We start from the raw sequence: 17582 nt of genomic DNA on the forward strand, positions 1-17582 counted from the left end.
TTTTTTTTACCACTTTATTGGGGGGTTAATAGTTTATAGTACAGTTGTTAACACAGGTATATACATTCTTATCTCCCTGTGATAAGTGTCAGCAACATATTCTCAGCACCAACCTAAGTGCTTTTCTACCATCATATGCACCATGACTCTTTAAACCCTTTTCCCAACCTCCCTCTTCTTCCCCAGAGTCTTTTGGGGAATAATCCACCCAACTCAGTCCAAGTTTTACTTTGTATTTTCCCTATCTATGTTTCTTAAATTCTACCTATGAGTGAGATTATTGATATTCATCCATCTCTTTTTGACTTATCTCACTTAAAAGATAATGGCATAACATTTACTTTGGGTTTCAGTCCTGAAATTAATTATAACAAGAATTTCCTTAAAGACATTTTAGAATTTCCTTTTGGTTAAGATTATAATATATATATATATATATATATATATATATATATATATATATATATATATATATATATTGGAGATTTTTTAAAAAATACTGTAGCCAGAAAAAAATAATTTCTGCATAGAATAAAGTCATCATGAATATCAAATTATACATTTTATTAATGTCTGTTATTATATGCCTGTTGCTTTTTTATGATTGGTTATTTCATGGTTTTGCTTGCTAAAAAAAGGACAATTTATAGGTAACCTTTTCTTAAAATAAAAAATAGTTCCAAATACATAAAACTTGCTCTGAAAGTTACAGTTTTAATAAAATATTTTATCTGGAATTATAACTGAATAAATTTCTTGAACCAGAATATTCTGTTCAAATGAAACATATCCTTATTGACTGAGAAGATTTTTAAACAAATATAATTTCTTTAAAAAGTAGTGCATACTGTCTATACAGACTTTTCATTTGAGGAAATGAAAAAAGTCTATCAGTCTATCATGACAACCTTACATTCAACATCAGTTATTAGATGTGTCCAAATTATTATTTTCAACTATATTGTTAATTTAAACAAGTATTTGCTTTAATTTATGTATTTTGTGTATTCAGAATGATTATTAATTAGAATTTATTGACTAACCAAAATATTATAAGCTTTCATCTCTAAGGCTTAATAATTAGGAGGCCACCATAAGACAAATGCCATCATTTTCATTCTATAAACAGGTACACTGAGAAAACAAATAAATAGCAAGTGCACATTAATTGATGCATAGAGCATGTTATTTTTCTACAGAGCACACACATAGCATTCATTCATCTTCAAGTAATTTAGACCTTGTTATCCTAGAATTTTTAATGTTCATAGTACTTCTGTGCCCACATTTGATTTACATATTTCGTCTTCCACCTTTTAATCTGAACCTTGCCATTTTTCACTTTTTCCTCCATAGCACTATTAACAGTCTGCTCACTGTTTTAAATCATTCAAGCCCCTGCTTCAAAGTTTGGTTCTTTATACTTAATGAGTCGAAATAATGAACTCAAAAATCTATTATAGATTTTCAGCTGTGTATTTTTTTCTTTTGGGGACAAATGTGTTTTTATTAAAGGTCACATGAAAAAGTGGTTATAGGTATTTAAAACATTGTCTTGTATTTTCAAAATCACATGAAGGTATCAAAATAGTATTTAGCTCAAAAATTGTTTCTGTTAGGAGAAATGGTAAAAATAAAACATAATCAGTCCGTTACTCACCCACTAATGTTTTCTGAGTGAGTTGCTAAATATATGATATTGTCACTTCACTTGCTGCATTTAATTTGTAATATTATAAATATTATAAATGCTTAAAATAATCTACAAAAATATGATACTAAGCATACGAACAACTACAATATGACGGTCCTCTATAAAAACATCAGAGTAGTGCATTAAAAAATACAGTCTATAGTACCAAGCACAAGAATCCAGGTTTGTGCCCTTGCCCCACACCTCTTAGTGGGATGCTCAGGAGCATTGAATCAGGGCTGCAGGTGTCTTTCTTTTTCTCCCCTTCTCTCCCTCCCTTTCCCTTCTCAATCTCTGTCCTGTGAAATGAAGTAGAAAAAAAAAAAAAAAAAGTAAAAACTGCCACCGGGAATGGTGGATTTGTAGTGCTGGCAAGGAGAAGCCCCAGCTATAACCCTGGTGACAATTTAAAAAAATAAATGTAGTCTAGAGTGGTCTTTTAAGATAGATAAAAACTAGAACTAAACTTGGAAGATCACATTGGGTAGAGGAGAAGAAATAGAAGAACTCTAGACTGGCAACACAATGTCTATTCAAGGAGAGAGCTAACATAAATGTTGAATAGTTAGAATAATATCTTGACAAATGGAGCATTTGCATGAAATGTAGAGGAAATTAATAGTAGATAGGAAAGATAGATAATAACTAGTTATTAACTTTGAATATCTGTCCAAAGGATATCTTATAAATTATGAGGTCTTTAAAATATTTTCCAAAATATTTCTTTTAATTTCTCAGAAAGCTCATTAAAAAAAAAGAAGAAGAAGAAGAAGCAAAAGCACCTCTGTTTTTTTTCTTCTCTTCAGTGCAGAGTCCAATCTTTGGATGGTCATTGGTACATCTATTAGTAGAATAGAACTATGACAGCACAGTGTTTATTTGCTGGTCTTTATATATGAACATTTGTAAAATAGCATTTCCTAAAACTCCATTTATATAACATAAATCCCTAGGATATTAATTTGTTGTTGTAGTTGTTGTTAAAAAATAAGTTTTGTGCTTAAAAGTGAAACATCAATATTGATGGTGGCAGTCCTGTCCCTGGTGGTTATACTGTTTCTTTGGTGGTCATTGTGCTCTACACTTTATGTGTATTTTATTGTTGCTTTTTATCCATCTTCAAAAGTCCTATGAGGAAGGTATAGTGGGCAGAGTTCATGGATATTGTTGCTTAAAGAAATTGAATCAGTTATGCATGTAATGTAAATTGGTGATTGATCTTATTACCAGTCTGTATGGCCTTCAAATCACAGCAATCCTGATCAACCAAATTATAGTAGATTTTTCCCTTCTGGGCTTTATCAAAGGCTTGAATAATCTTCTGTATAAAAAAGAGTCTTATTTGCAATAGAATCCTGTCTCAGGATAGGCAGTAGATATCATGTCTCAGGTTAGGCAGTATTTTAAGAATCAGATGGTGAAACACATTCTCTTCATGGTGAAAGTTGGGACAAATGCATGAAACAAATATATTTCAAAGTAAAATCTGTAAGACTTTGAGGCTGATTTTAGTTCCAAAATTATGATGAAGGAATAAAAAATGTCAATATAGGGTTCAGGGGCCAAGCAGAACAGCTAAGCCTATAGAACTGACAGATCTTAGTCAAACTGACACCTGTTTGAGACAATATTTTCCTTGTTTGTTTCAGGGGAATTGTCTTAAGTGGCCTGTTTTCTTCTTGAAGTAGGCTTTGATAGAAATGTACTGATAGATGAGAATCAGAAACTGAAATTTGCAATAGAGATAATAAATTCACTGATACCTGCATAGTTGAGGAGAAATAAGGAAACAAGCAAATGAGCTAGAAAAAGAATTTTAGAAAAAGTTGAAATTCAAATTATGGTTAAGTACACAGAATCTGTAGGCAGAAACCAGGGTTCAAATTCAGACTCTAGCTTATCAAGCTGTGTAACTGAGCAAGTTGTCTTCCATCTTTGTTCCTTAATTTCTTATAACATAGTAGTTTAGAAGTCATAGGATCTGTTTCCTTAGAGATATTTTGAGTATTAACTGAATGAAATTAAGCTACCTGGTTCCTCATGGATGCTTTCTTTTAGTCATAAAGATATAAAGAAAATCAGTGATATTCCCTGGGGCAAAAATATGAAAAGAAATCAAAGGACATATAATAGAAAGGCTCAAATACCCCCCAAAAAACTTTGAAAATAAGCATTAAAAAAAAAGAGAGACCATCAGAGAATGTTAGTTTCAGTCACAGTGAGAACAAATTATTATTTTCCAATGTAATTTTCAAAAATAAGAAGGCTGATTAAGAAGGAAGAAAGGAAGGGAGGAAGGAAAGAAGGAAGGAAGGAAAGGAGGGAGGGAGGTAAGGAGGGAGGGAGGAAGGGAAAGAGGGAGAAAGAAAAAAAGGAAGAGAGAAAGGGAAGAAACTGTTAAAGTAGCTCACTTATGTATGTTTTGCCCTGTGTACGACCCAGGTTGAGCCTGACCACATCACATTGAAGGAAACCTCGGTGCTGTGGTCTTTCACTCTGTTTCTATGCCTCTAGGTCTCTATCTATAAAAATTTAAGAAAAAAAAAAAAAAAGAAAAGAAAGAAAAATTGGAGTGAAGTGTAAAAACTGCTGATGTGAAATTTTGGATATACAGAGGAGAAAATACAAGTTAGATCAAAGAGTCTAACAGAAACTCTTGCTAATTAATAGAGAATGGCTTGTGTTAAAGAATAAAGCAGACTTGGAAAAGCAGAGAAATTGAAGATACCAGATGAGATTGTTACATGAAACGACTCAGGGGTGGTGAAAAGATATAATTTGAAGTTGTAAGGTCTTAGTCAATTTATCTGCAGCAAAAAGGATGAGAAGTTGGAAAAATTTGGTTTGGACAATTGAATAGTTAAGATGAAATAAATTATACTAGATAGTTTATTTTTCATACTGGGGAAAATTATGGTTTCATTCAAGAAATACAGGCATTTCAGTGAAAGAAAAACACGTAAGACTGAATGTTTGAAGAGGATAAAGGAAAATAAGTCATTGAAGAAGAACAAATTCTCAGTTCTTTTCAATTGGATAATATGAGTTTAAATTAGGGCTAAGTGATTTCAGTTAGTTCAGTTCAGACATTGGAAGAAAGAGAGAATACATGTTAGCATGTAAAACTAAAGGTAGTAATTGCATATTTAAATATTTTACACATTCTTTATAAAGCAGTATATGATTTAGTAGTACTAAATTTTAGTTTGAGGAAGACAATGATTCAATTAATGTTATTCAGTTAGTTAGTATTAGATTCCAAATTATAATTGTTATTCATTACTTTATTCTATCAACCTAATCTACTTATGAGGTTCTTGACAATCTGTCACTGTAGATTTGCTTGAAGGTAAGTTGTATTGTAGAGTTAATTCATAGTGATATTCTCTGGTCTAGCAAACTTACTTGTTAACAAGAAGCATTTTACAATTTTCATCACTTATTACTTCTGACTCTCAAAAAACCTAGTCATAGCTGTTTAAATACTTGAAGTTATATCTTATATACCTATTTTAATTTCCTAAAATAAGTAATGTAGCCTTCAACATTTAAAAAAGAAGCCAATTAAATTATTAAATAAAAATGTAGTATAATTTTCCACATGAAAAAATGACCATGAGGGGGAAAATAGTCATGGAAATGGATTGTGTCTTCATACTTACTATTTGATAAATGTAAAAAAGTTAGAAGAGTATCATTTTCATCTCTTGTTTTTATTAAAATATAGTTTAATATATGTGGCTGTACGGTTATTATCTAATACATCATCATAATGTATACCACAATTCTATTAAGTGATCTTAACTTGCTGCTGCTAAAATTTAATTCTGTGTAATAAATAGTGATAGCATTTTATTCATGAAATACTGTTACAAACATTGTACTTTCATAATGCACCTTGAAAGATTTTTTTTTGGTACATTTCTGCTCTATTTATTTGTGTGACTGAGGACAGTTATCAAAGCTGTTTCATTAATATAGGGAATAGGACCTTTTAATTTAAAGACATTACTTTGTTTACATTGATTTATTTGTTAGCGCATTTGACTCCTAATTTTTTTAAAAAAGAATTGAAGTGAAAATGTTTTGAAATATATTTCTTTTAAATTAAATTTATTAAGAGATATTTTATTTAAAATATCCCTATAAATAATTTCTAGAAAACTTATTTCACATTCATTTCATTATACATGTATCATTTTAAGATAAATTAGAGATTTTACTGTTGCCATTAACAATCTTATACATTGAAACCCCAAATCATATAATTCTTAGCTATTTAAAATAAACTTCTTTTCAGATTATGATATTTAGTACTTAAAAGTTTAATGATTTTAAACTCATTAATATGGACCTTGAAGGTTTTCTTTTCATGCAGAAATAATAGTGGCAGAATTACATAGACTGATGTTGATGAGTGAGTCATACCATGCTAAATAGCTAAGTATTTGATATACATACTAAGCAAGGGAAAGGGTAGATAGCATAGTGGTTATGCAAAGAGCCTTCCAAGACTGAGCCTCCAGATTCAGTCCCTCACCACCATAAACCAGAGCTGGGCAGTACTCTGGTAAAAGGAAAAATATATCTATTAAGGAAAAAGAAAGGTATTGAATTAACTGACAGAGAAAATATTAATCAAAGTGACTATAAGTTCTGTACCATTTGGTGGTTTTTCTACATAGTACTTTGCAGTATTTCAAAACCTCATTGAAAATTGACACTCAACCCAAGGTGAATGAATGGTACAGTGAACCTGCAGTGTAGTTTAGGTTTACTGTACCCTGTTGAAAATTTTAAAAAGAGTCCACCACCTATATATATATTTTTGTTTGGTTGGTTAATCACCTGAATATTAACTTCCCTGTGAGCTATGATTTCTAGATTGATTTCATCTCTGTTTAGCCAGCAACCTCATAATTAATCTGGATTTAATACAGAGCAGATTTTCAGTGTATGTGCTCCCAGAAATTCTGTGCAGTAAAACTGGTAACCATATGTGGAAAAGTAAAAGCTTTACTATTCAATTGCAGATAGTATCATGAAACCAAAAGCATATGTCCTAGCATAGTATTTCATACTGTAGAAAAGACCAGGCCTTTTTCTTCTAGGGAATTATTTAATGACAGGAAATGGACGTTCTCTGGAGAACTGATGAATTTGTTAACAAACAGTAACACGGGGGGGGGGGTGTGTGCTTGAAGGGTTCCCCTCCCCCTTATGAGGCCCTGTTAGCTCTCTTACTCTTTTAAAATACAATTTAACAAAAATCTTTGTGTGATGAGGCACTGTCTAGTTTTACTCAAAATATCCTTTTTAATATCGTTTTATTATCTTTACTTACTGGATAGAGACCGCTGGAAATCGAGAGGAAAGGGGAGATAGACACCTGCAACACTGATTCACTTGTGAAACTTTCCCCCTGCAGGTGGAGTCTGGGGGTTCAAACCAGTGTTCTTAACACATTTTAACATGTGCACTCAACCAGGTGAACTACCACCTGGCCCCTCAAAATATCGCCAGGAATTCCTAGAGCAGTTGACTTGAAAAATCAAGATATGATATTAGAACCAATCTGACTCTTGAGAATTGGGAAGCACTAAGTTAAGTAAATCTGTGAATTTCATATCCTTTCTTTTACTCTTAATTTCTTTATTATATCAAAGTAGGACTTTGGAAATCTTAGATACATAAATATAACTTTATTAAGTAATTACATTCACTTTACCACACACTGTGAAAGCTATGCTTTTGCTATATATGTGTGTGGTTTTTTTTTATATATAAATACATTAATGTAAAACATAATATTCACAAAAAATGTGTCACACTGGGGCTGTGTCACCTGGTTGAGTGTACATGTTACAGTGCACAAGGACCCAGGTTTCAGCCTCCAGTTCCCAGATGCATGAGGAGGAAGGCTTTGCAAGTGGTGAAGCAGTACTGCAGATGTCTCTCTGTCTCTCTCTCCCTCTGTCTCCTCCCTCTCCCCCTCTCAATTGTGGCTGTCTCTATCCAATAAATTCAGATTTAAAAAATGTGTCTCATGACAAAGGTACATTCATTTTACCTATTAAATATTTTCTACTGGTGTTATTTCAGCAAGACTATTCACTAAGAAAAAAAAACATGATTTTCTCAAATATCTTGTCAGACATTTTATATAATGTATGTATTTCAAAGTGACTTAAACAATAAATATGATCCATGATATTTTTGTGCTTGATTTAAACACAGACTAATCCTACAATATACCTTTCACCTATCTTAAAGTATAATGTTTAGTTTAAGTTGCAAAATATTATGGCAATTTGTTAAAATGCCGTTAGTTACCTATTTATTAATATGAAGTTAATGTTTACATTTCAGACGGGCTCTTAAGTTTTTTTAATTAATATTTTAGAAGATAAGTGATATTAAGAACTCAGAACTACAAATTTAATTGCTTTTAAGTATGGATCCCTAAATTCATGTGGAATCAACTTGTTGGTGATGTTCAACATGTTAAGTAGGTGGATACTTTTATGCCAAAGTAAACTCCATTTCACCACTCTTCCAATCTCCCGACTGTATTCATTAATAGGAAAGTGACTCTTTGTTTCATCATTAAATTTCTTAAATTTTTGTTTGCCATCTCTTTTCTCCTATAGAAAATAAAAGGGGGAGAAAAGAGAATTCTATTCATGAATATGGTCAGGGTACCTTTAATACTCATGTGAATTTTTTACCAGTCACCATCATGATTTCAAGTCATGAATTTGTTTTTACATGCTTATGCATGCATATATACATGCATTAGTTACTTAGTAGATCGTAAATTCCATTGAATTTGAATGAATAGGAGAAAATTTGTTCACAGGATTTTGTTCTCGTTATATTACATTTCGTTTTGTTTTGTTTTGTTTGAATAATCAGTTTAAGGCTTATAGAGGTTGATTTGCTCCTGAACTGCTTTGTTCCCAGACATTGCCATCTTCCCCAACTACCACCAAGTCCTCTCCATCTGATCCCATGACCACCTCCAGAGCTAATCAGGTACAGTATCATCCTGTCATCTACACCATACTTTTCACGAGTGATTGCCTGCACATTGGAGAAAAAGATAATGGTGGGTTAAGGATATTTGTTCATTCTCATATATGCACCATGATTAGATTCCAAATAACCCAAGAAATTCTGTTCCTGAAAATTTGTGTATATTTTAAATTTAGGTAGCAAAAATATATTCATAGCATAGGCTCCTAGCAGCTTTTGATTTTCCCTTAGAATTCTGACGACTTTACGAAGTGCTGGAGGTTGTTTATTGAGTGGTATTTATCATCTCCCATATTGTTTCTCCCTTACACCTTTGGTATATAAGTTAAGAGTAGCATATATGTGAAAAATAAATGCATAACTATAACTTATTGAGCAAAGATATCTTTAAAAGTGAGTGATTTTTTTTTTTAATTTCAGACATGTCTTACTATGTAAACAGTTTCAAATTGTTCCGAATGAAAAGCATTCTAGAAATCTAAAATAAAATGGTTTTCTGATCATTTTGTTGCTTATCCATTCAGGAAATGGTTTTTCTAAGCATTTAATACTAGCAGTTTCTTTGTGGGCATGATAAACTTTACAATTACAAATGTATCTTATAAGTTTGATTTTTAAAGGTTTTGGCACTAAGTATTTAGAGGTCATAAAAATGTAGGTCTTAAAAAAATGTTGTTTTGGCACATTGAAGGAAATTATCTAAAACACTTTGTGTAAATCAGATCCATACTGTACTTTAACTTGACAAATGTACTCATTAAAAGTGATTAAACACATTTTCATATTGTCTGAGTTGAGCTTCATTTAGGTGAGAAATGTTACTTTCTTTACTATTGCCCCTCTTTTTTTAAAGAACAAGGCCTTATGGGATTATTGAATTTTAAACAAAAGCTTATATTTTTAGTAAATATTAATATCATTGATTTATAAATTAACAGCTTTAAGCTATCTTTGCTAGATATATTAAGTGTAGCTTTGTATGTGATCTAATATAAGACTTTCAATATTATTTTTGTCCTTTATTCTCATGTTTTTTGCAAAAAGTAAATTTTTGAAAGGCATAACTGAAAGAAAAATTAACATTTAAGATATAATCCTATAGAAGGAACTTGATTTCCATTTTTATGCAGTAGGTTTAGACAAAAACACTTCACATTTTTGTCCCTAACAAGTTGATTTTTTTTTTTTTTAAGTACACACTTATAGTGACGAGACACAGTACTTCTCTGGAGGAAATGGTATCACATAAAGTGAGAACCAAGCTTGCACTGATGCATGAAGTAAAAAAGTGTATATACATATGCCATTTCTTACATAATTTTTAATTATGTGACATAGAAAACTATTCTAATGCTTCTTTTATACCTCTTTCTTTTAAACAAAAATGAATACAACAGCATTAGGAACAAAATCAAGAATTTTTTTTAATATAAAAGTCAGTATTTCTGGATAGAGAAGGAGAAGTCTGAAAATTTTGTTCTTGAAGTTATACTTACTTATTTTTCATTAATCGCACAATAACATTTTAATAAACTGATTTATTAAAAGAATAGTTAAATGTTTCAGTTTACTAATACTGTATTTTACCCTGGAGATATGTTACTACATCCACTTCTATAATATCTAATATTTTTCTAATTTGAAAAGCCATTTGTGGCCTGATGCTGTGTCCACTGTAATGTAACATTTGTTAAATGTATTTTATTTATACTTGATCATTCTTTTCTTCTTGTACAAACATGCATAATACCTCCTGGATAACAAGAGACAATAGAAGAACAATGAAGCACAATCCTTACATCCATCAAAGGAATTCTTTTTATCATCTATCTTCACAGACCAGTAGTTTGAAATTAGTTTACTTCTGACAACATTTCCCAGTAGACTCTATTGATACTGCAGGAACAAAAATAATTGTTTCTGGTTGTGTTAGGATTCCCACCCACAGGGGGTCACTTCACAAGCCATGAAGTAGATCTGCAGGTGTCTATATTTCCCCCCTTTCTGTCTTCCCCTCCTCCATTTCTCTCTGTCCTATACAACAACAGTGACATCAATAACAATAATAATAACAACAATGATAAACAACAAGGGCAACAAAAGGGAAAAAATGGCCTCCAGGAGCAGTGCATTCTTAGTGTAGGCACTGAGCCCCAGCAATAATCCTGGAGGCAAAAGAAAAGAAAAGAAAAGAAAAGAAACAGAACTTCTACTATCTAGAGTTAATATTTATGTTAAAATGTTGTTACATTTGTGGAATATTTTTTCTGAATCTTTCAAGTGATAATTTTTGAAAACATAATTTTAATATGGTGAATAGTAACATACATCTTACAGAAATCATTTGTTTTATCTTTAGAAAAGGACCCTATGGCCAGGGTAAATATCATGGTTGTTTATGCAATGGAATTTTATGCCTGAGGCCCTTGAGTTCCCAGGTTCAATCACCAGTACCGCCATAAGCAAGAGATCAATATTTGGAGAGGGTAGTCGGGGATAAAAAGAAAAAAATTTTAAGATAATAGTATTGCTGCTTTTTGAACACCCAAGTATATCTTTAAGATAGCTTAAAATACTCCATAATTATTTTCTTCCTCAGTGAAAGTACTAATTTGCTTGTTTAATTAGCATATCACATTGTTATATTCCCCTGCAGAGAGAGAAAAGTTAGGAGGGCTAATAATTTACAAGTTAACATTTTTTTTACTTGTATTGCATATTGCTTGGTACAAGTTTGACTTGTTTTACATTTATAATTTTTAAAATGAAGCAAATATAAAGATATAATGAATTTATTAAGCATTACATACCTTGAAATGTTTTTAAAAAATCAGTTTGCTTTGATCAATCTTACTAAATTTTTCAGTCACTTCCAGATGCAACAAAATGTTTTTGTTAGTCAGTTGTGCCAAAACTTATATTCCAGATAATTTTAGGTGCCTGGCTATTAATGCTCCAGATTTTCTTCTTAAGTTTTGAAAAAAGTGTTATTGCTGAAATGTGTGCTTCATTTATATACTGATAAATTTGATACCTATTCAAACATAATGAAACAAATGGAAATAGATAGTTTGTATAGTTCCCCTGCTGTAGTTACAAAACCTCAATAAATCTGACTGGTTCCACTTTAATTCATAACCACACTACTCAAATAGACCCTTCATTCTTTCAGACAATCATAAGATCATAACTTCTCTAAATTACTTTTTCACAGCTTTTCTTCTTTTAGTTCCTGTATTAGATTTCTATTGCCACGTACCAAATTACCACCAAATTAGTGATTTAATAAAAGCACTATGCATTTATCATCTCATAGTTCTCTGTAGTCAGATGTCCAGGTACTACTTAGCTGAGCTCTCTCATTCACAGATGCAGTCATAGTACTGGATGTGGTGAATGTTCAGCTATTTAAGTAGAGCTATATCCACTTCCCAGTTGAATTAACTTCCACTTGCAAGTTGAATTAGGTTCATGATGGCATTCAATTCCTTGCAACTGTTCAACAGAGAGTTCCATGTCTCATTAATAGTTAGTGTGAGCTAACCTTCAGATTCTAGAGTTGCCCGGGTTCCTTGTGATGTAGCCTTCTTCATAACACAATGCCAGTAGAAATTCTGCATTGTGCAACAGCAAGATGGAACCATTTAAAGAGCCCAATATAGGAGTAACTCCTGACCTCCTTTGCCATCTAAAATAACCAATTCACAGCAGTGATATTTCATCTCTTTACCATTTTGTTTTGATTACAAGCAACTCACAATTTCCATTCACACTTAAGTGAAGGGGTGCTATGCAATGTGTAACATGAAGGAAGCAGAGATCATGGGTGCCAGCTAAGAACTGGCCCTAGCAGAAACTTGATATCTCTTGCAGTATTCTCACTCCATCTGATAACCTTACTTCCAGTTTCACTGAGGAAATGGAAATAATTGAAAAAATTCCTACAAATTCACACCAACAGTTATACTTAAACAGGTATACCCACATATTCTGTCTGTTCATGTATTACCACAGGTAAACTTTCTCTGCTACTATCGAAACTACTCATGTAAGTTATATCTTAAGTCTCATTCTTTTCCTTAATTCTGAAAGACATCCCTTCAGAAATTCTGCCTGCTCTCTCCTTTGAAAAAATTTTTTTCTGTGTCTTGAATTGTTACCATTAGCATGTAAGTATCTCTTCTCTCTCCTGTTTTAAAGATGAAACAAAGCTTATGATCCTATTTCTTGCAACTGTTATGTCCTGTTTCTATTGTAGATAAAATCATGAAAGTATGTACTTTCTTAGGTCCTCTCTGCTTATGATATTCTGTCTGTATTGTACCATTTGCTTCATCTCAGAATCCTTTACTAGTCCCTCCCCTCATTTCACCAAAAGTTTGGTTGTTCAGGTTATAATACTAACTTCTTCTGGATTTATTATGTTCTTTCTCCTCATCTAAAACTTTGCTTTTTTTTTCTTTTGGTTGTTATATGCATCAATTTCATTTTCATTTCTTTTTTTATAATTCATGTTAAAGGATTACACTATAACTTTTACTTTTTTTTTTCCTCCAGTGTTATCACTGGAGTTCTGTGCCTACAGTATGAATCCACTGCTCCTGGCAGCCATTTTCTATTGTTGCTGCTTCTGCTGCTGCTGTTGGTTAGGTTGGAGAGAAATTGAGAAGGGAGGGGAGACAGAGTCGGGGGGGGGGGGATAGACACTTTCAGACCTGCTTTACCGCTTGGGAAGCAACCCCCCTGCGTAGGAAGCCAGAGACTAGAGCTACTTTTCTTTTAATTGTATTTATTTGTTTTGGATACAGACAGAAATTGAAGGGGAAGGTAGAGAGGAAGAGGGGAAGGGAAAGACACCTGTAACACTGTTTCACTGCTCATGAGGCTTTCCCTGCTGGGGACGTGGGATTTGAATCTGATCCTTTTACAATAGTGTGCTCAACCAGGTACACAGTACTCACCCCAAATTTGACTTATACCCAGACATTTGCATAATTCTTATATAGCCAGTGGGAAACAGGTTTCTATAAATTAGTTAGGCTTGAGCTTTAGGATTCCTGAACTGTATCTTTTAAGCTCAGACCTCTGAATGTATTTCTTAATAGATTATCCCCTAAAAGAATTAAATATGAAAGTCCCACATAACAACTTCACATTTATCTCGAATAAAGATCTCAGTAAAAATGTAAACATCATAATTTCCCATTCAACATTGCATATCTCCTGCAATCTTAAATTGAATGTGGAATCTCAAATTCATCCAAAAGTTTTTCCCAAAGCTGCTTCTCCTAAAGCCTTTGATCTCTTAAGTTGAAAGCAACTCTAGCTTTCCATTTAATTAGATCAGGAATCTTGGATCCACCTTTGTCTCTGTTTTGTTAGTTAGTTAGTTAGTTAGTTAGTTTGTTTTTGCTTTTTTCCTCCAGGGTTATTGCTGGGGCTTGGTGCCTGCACTACGAATCCACTGCTCCTGGACACCATTTTTTCCCATTTTGTTGCCCTTGTTATTGTTAGTGTTGTTATTGCTGTTGTTGGCTACAACAGAGAGAAATGGAGAGAGGAGGGGAAGACAGAGAAGAGAAAGATAGACACCTGCAGACCTGCTTCACTGCTTGTGAGGCGACCCCACCTGCAGGTAGGGAGCCCGGTGCTCAAATGGGCATCCTTGCGCTCCATACCCGCTGTGCTACCTCTTTACTTTCATACCACACACCCAACTGACTCTGTCTTTTAAATAGGTACAGAAATGTCTCATATGAACAGCTACCTTTGTCCAAGTCTGAATAATTGTAGTAGCCTGGATGTATATTTTCCTCTTTGTAACTTTATTCTCCAAAATCAGTTCTTTACTGAAATAGACTGGATATTCCTTTTAAACTATCTATTAAAAAAAAAAAGGATGCTTATACCAGCAATAGTTTGCCCTTTCACTCAGTAAAATCAATCTTCCTCAAATGGCATCTTTAACATATTAGATCAGGTTCTTGCCTCATAAACCAACTTCATTTCCTACTACTCACCTCCCTCACTCTCCGCTCCCAAATTGTTGCCTCAAGATTTTGCATTTTTTTCTACTTAAAATTCTTTTATCTCAAGAGTTCTACTTGACTGTCACTTTCATAGTCTTCAAACCTTTGTCCAAAATTTACTTTCCCAACTAGGACTATCATTTTTCCCAATTTAGTTTTGCAACTTCATCTTCCACGTTCTTTTAGTATTTCTTAGTACTTTCTAGTACTTCCTTTTAACTTCTGATTTTTTTCCTATTACTTCCTACAATAATACCATGTACTGTTTTTTTGTTTCCGCATATATTATGTATTTCTTCTCTTGCTTTCCCGGCTTTTTCTCTTGCTTTTCTAAGTTTCAAGAGACCAGGTATATTTCTGCATGTATGTGTGTTTTAACATTGATGTTTAAGAAGCAGTAACCTGAAATATAAGTTCTCAAATATTCTCTGAATGACTAGTATTGGTTAGAAGAATAGATTTTGAGTCTGTTTTAAAACTAATTTTCTATTTTTGAAATTCCCTCTAAATGGCATTTTATGGTGGTTTTCTTTAAAATTATAAAGTAGGACAGTGGAATGACTAAGTGAATTAAAGGTGTGATGTCTCACCTTACCTTGCCTGGAGCCCTAGGTATCACATGGGAATACTATAGATAGTGCCAAAGGAAATCTGTGGGTGGTAGAATGGTGCTTTGGTGTGTCTTCCCTCCTCCATTTATCTTAGAAATGATAAACAGTTGAGTTGGGGATGCAACTCACTGGTATTAGCACATACACAAAGCTCTGAATTAGTTCTCCAGCAGCACATAAAAGTAATGAATAAAATTATAGAACAGCTGAGGGGCCAGGCAGTGGTGCACCTGGTTAAGGGCACATACAAGATGAAGGACCCGGGTTTGAGTCCCAGCTCTCCACCTGCAGGGGGTCCACTATCATGACTGGTGAAGCAGGTCTGCAGGAGTCTGTCTTTCCCTCTGTCTGTCTTCCAGTTCTCTCTCACTTTCTCTCTATCCTATCTAAAGAAAAAAAGAAAGAAAGAAAGAAAGAACAAAAAGAAGAAAGAAAGAAAGAAAGAAAGAAAGAAAGAAAGAAAGAAAGAAAGAAAGAAAGAAAGAAAGAAAGAAAGAAAGAAAGAAATGTGGCCGGGAGGTAGAGCACCGGGTTAAGCTCACATAGTACAAAAGAAGTTTGACTAAGGAGATGTAGCCTGCTAGCTAGACTTCTGTTTTATTCCTTATAAAATCCAAAGCACAGTTGGAAAACTAGTCAGGCTCTGTTAATCAAGTATCACTATAATTATCCAACAAAATGTCAAAGTTAATATTTATTTTTTCCTTTTTGCCTCCAGGGTTATTGCTGGGGCTTGGTGTCTGCACTAGAAATCTACTGCTCCTGTGGTCATTATTTATTTATTTATTTATTTATTTATTTATTTATTTTGATTGGACAGAGAGAAATTGAGAGGAGGGGGAAACAGAGAGACAGAGAGATACCTGCTCACCTGCTTTACCACTTGTGAAGTGCTTCCCTCTGCAGGTGGGGAGCTATAGGCTTGAACCGGGACATTTCTACTTCAGCTATCTCACTGTATCACTCCTCCTCTCTCTGTATTTTACCTTCTCCCTAAAAAAGAAAAAGAATCTCCCAGAAATGTTGCAATCTTGCAGGTAAAAAGCCCCATGTAAAAACCGTAATGGGAGGGGGAAAAAAGATTCAAACCTCCTAAATTTGTCTAGTATTGTATTTGTACTATAGAAACTAAAAGAAAATGAACTTGCTAAAAAACCATGTCCACATTTTTTTAGTAGTCAAAAAGTAAGTTGTGTTGGGGCCGGGTGAGGGTACACCTGGTTATGTGCACATACTGTCATGCGTAAGGGCCCAGCTTGCAGTTTTAGGGGATATAAAATACTTCCCAAGAGAAAGATTGGATTGGACTATCTTTGACTTTATAAATCTATTTGAGACTTGATCCATTGACATCTTAGTGGAAGGATACCTAATTTTTGCAGGGTTTGCAGAAGAATCACAGAGCCATTAGGCTAAGAGGTATACTTATTAACTGGCAAAGGGAATGTCACTTGTCTTATTTTTAAGTTATGCTGAGTTAAATAGTAGTGGGATTTGTAGTAATTTTCTTTATTCTTAATGTGATAAAAAATATCCCAAACTTCACATCAAAGTACCTGTGGAGAATCTTATTTGAAAGGCCTTGGTTGAGACTGGGCATACATATTTGGAGAGTTAGATGTTTCCTTATTTTTTTTAGATATTTATTTTATCTTATTTGTTTATTATTGGATATAGTCAGAAACTAGGGGAGTGGAGATGGAAAGAGACAGAGATCCATCTTCAGCCCTATTTCAGCAGCTTGAATCTGCATCATTGTATGCTATAATGTGTGTGCTTAACTAGTACACCACCACCTGACCCCTGAGAAATGTAGTCTAAAATCTCTTGAGATGTTTTTAAAATACTGTTTATGGAAAATATCCTAGTTCATTTTAAAATTATAATAGTGATATACTTAATACTGCCTCAAATTTTTAAGTTAGTTTATTACATTTAATATTATTTATCTTATAAGACTGATTTTTAAAAATTTATTTATTCCCGTTTGTTGCCCTTGTTGTTTTATTGTTGTAGTTATTATTGATATCATTGTTGTTGGATAGGACATGAGGGGAAGAAAGAGGGGGAGACAAAGATAGACACCTGCAGACCTGCTTCACTGCCTGTGAGGCGACTCCCCTGCAGGTGGAGGTGAGGGGGGCTGGAACCGGGATCCTTACGCTGGTCACCCGACTCCCCCATAAGACTGATTTTTAAATAGCACACTTAAAT

At 33.3% G+C, this 17582-nt stretch overlaps 1 protein-coding gene across 5 annotated transcripts in view; it reads left to right on the forward strand.

Annotated features, from left to right (window-relative positions):
* Window positions 1-17582, forward strand: part of NOVA1 (NOVA alternative splicing regulator 1) — a 157372-nt gene that overhangs the window by 121635 nt on the left and 18155 nt on the right. For 3 of the 5 annotated variants that reach the window (XM_007536089.3, XM_060175258.1, XM_060175260.1), the window contains one exon: window positions 8657-8728. The exons of the other annotated variants lie outside the window; for them this stretch is intronic. In XM_007536089.3, the coding sequence (XP_007536151.1) occupies window positions 8657-8728 (72 nt within the window). The remainder of the gene's footprint in view (window positions 1-8656; window positions 8729-17582) is intronic. 5 annotated transcript variants of the gene reach the window in all.

This window comes from Erinaceus europaeus, chromosome 16 (assembly GCF_950295315.1).
Source record: "Erinaceus europaeus chromosome 16, mEriEur2.1, whole genome shotgun sequence".
Classification (NCBI taxonomy): Eukaryota; Metazoa; Chordata; class Mammalia; order Eulipotyphla; family Erinaceidae; genus Erinaceus; species Erinaceus europaeus.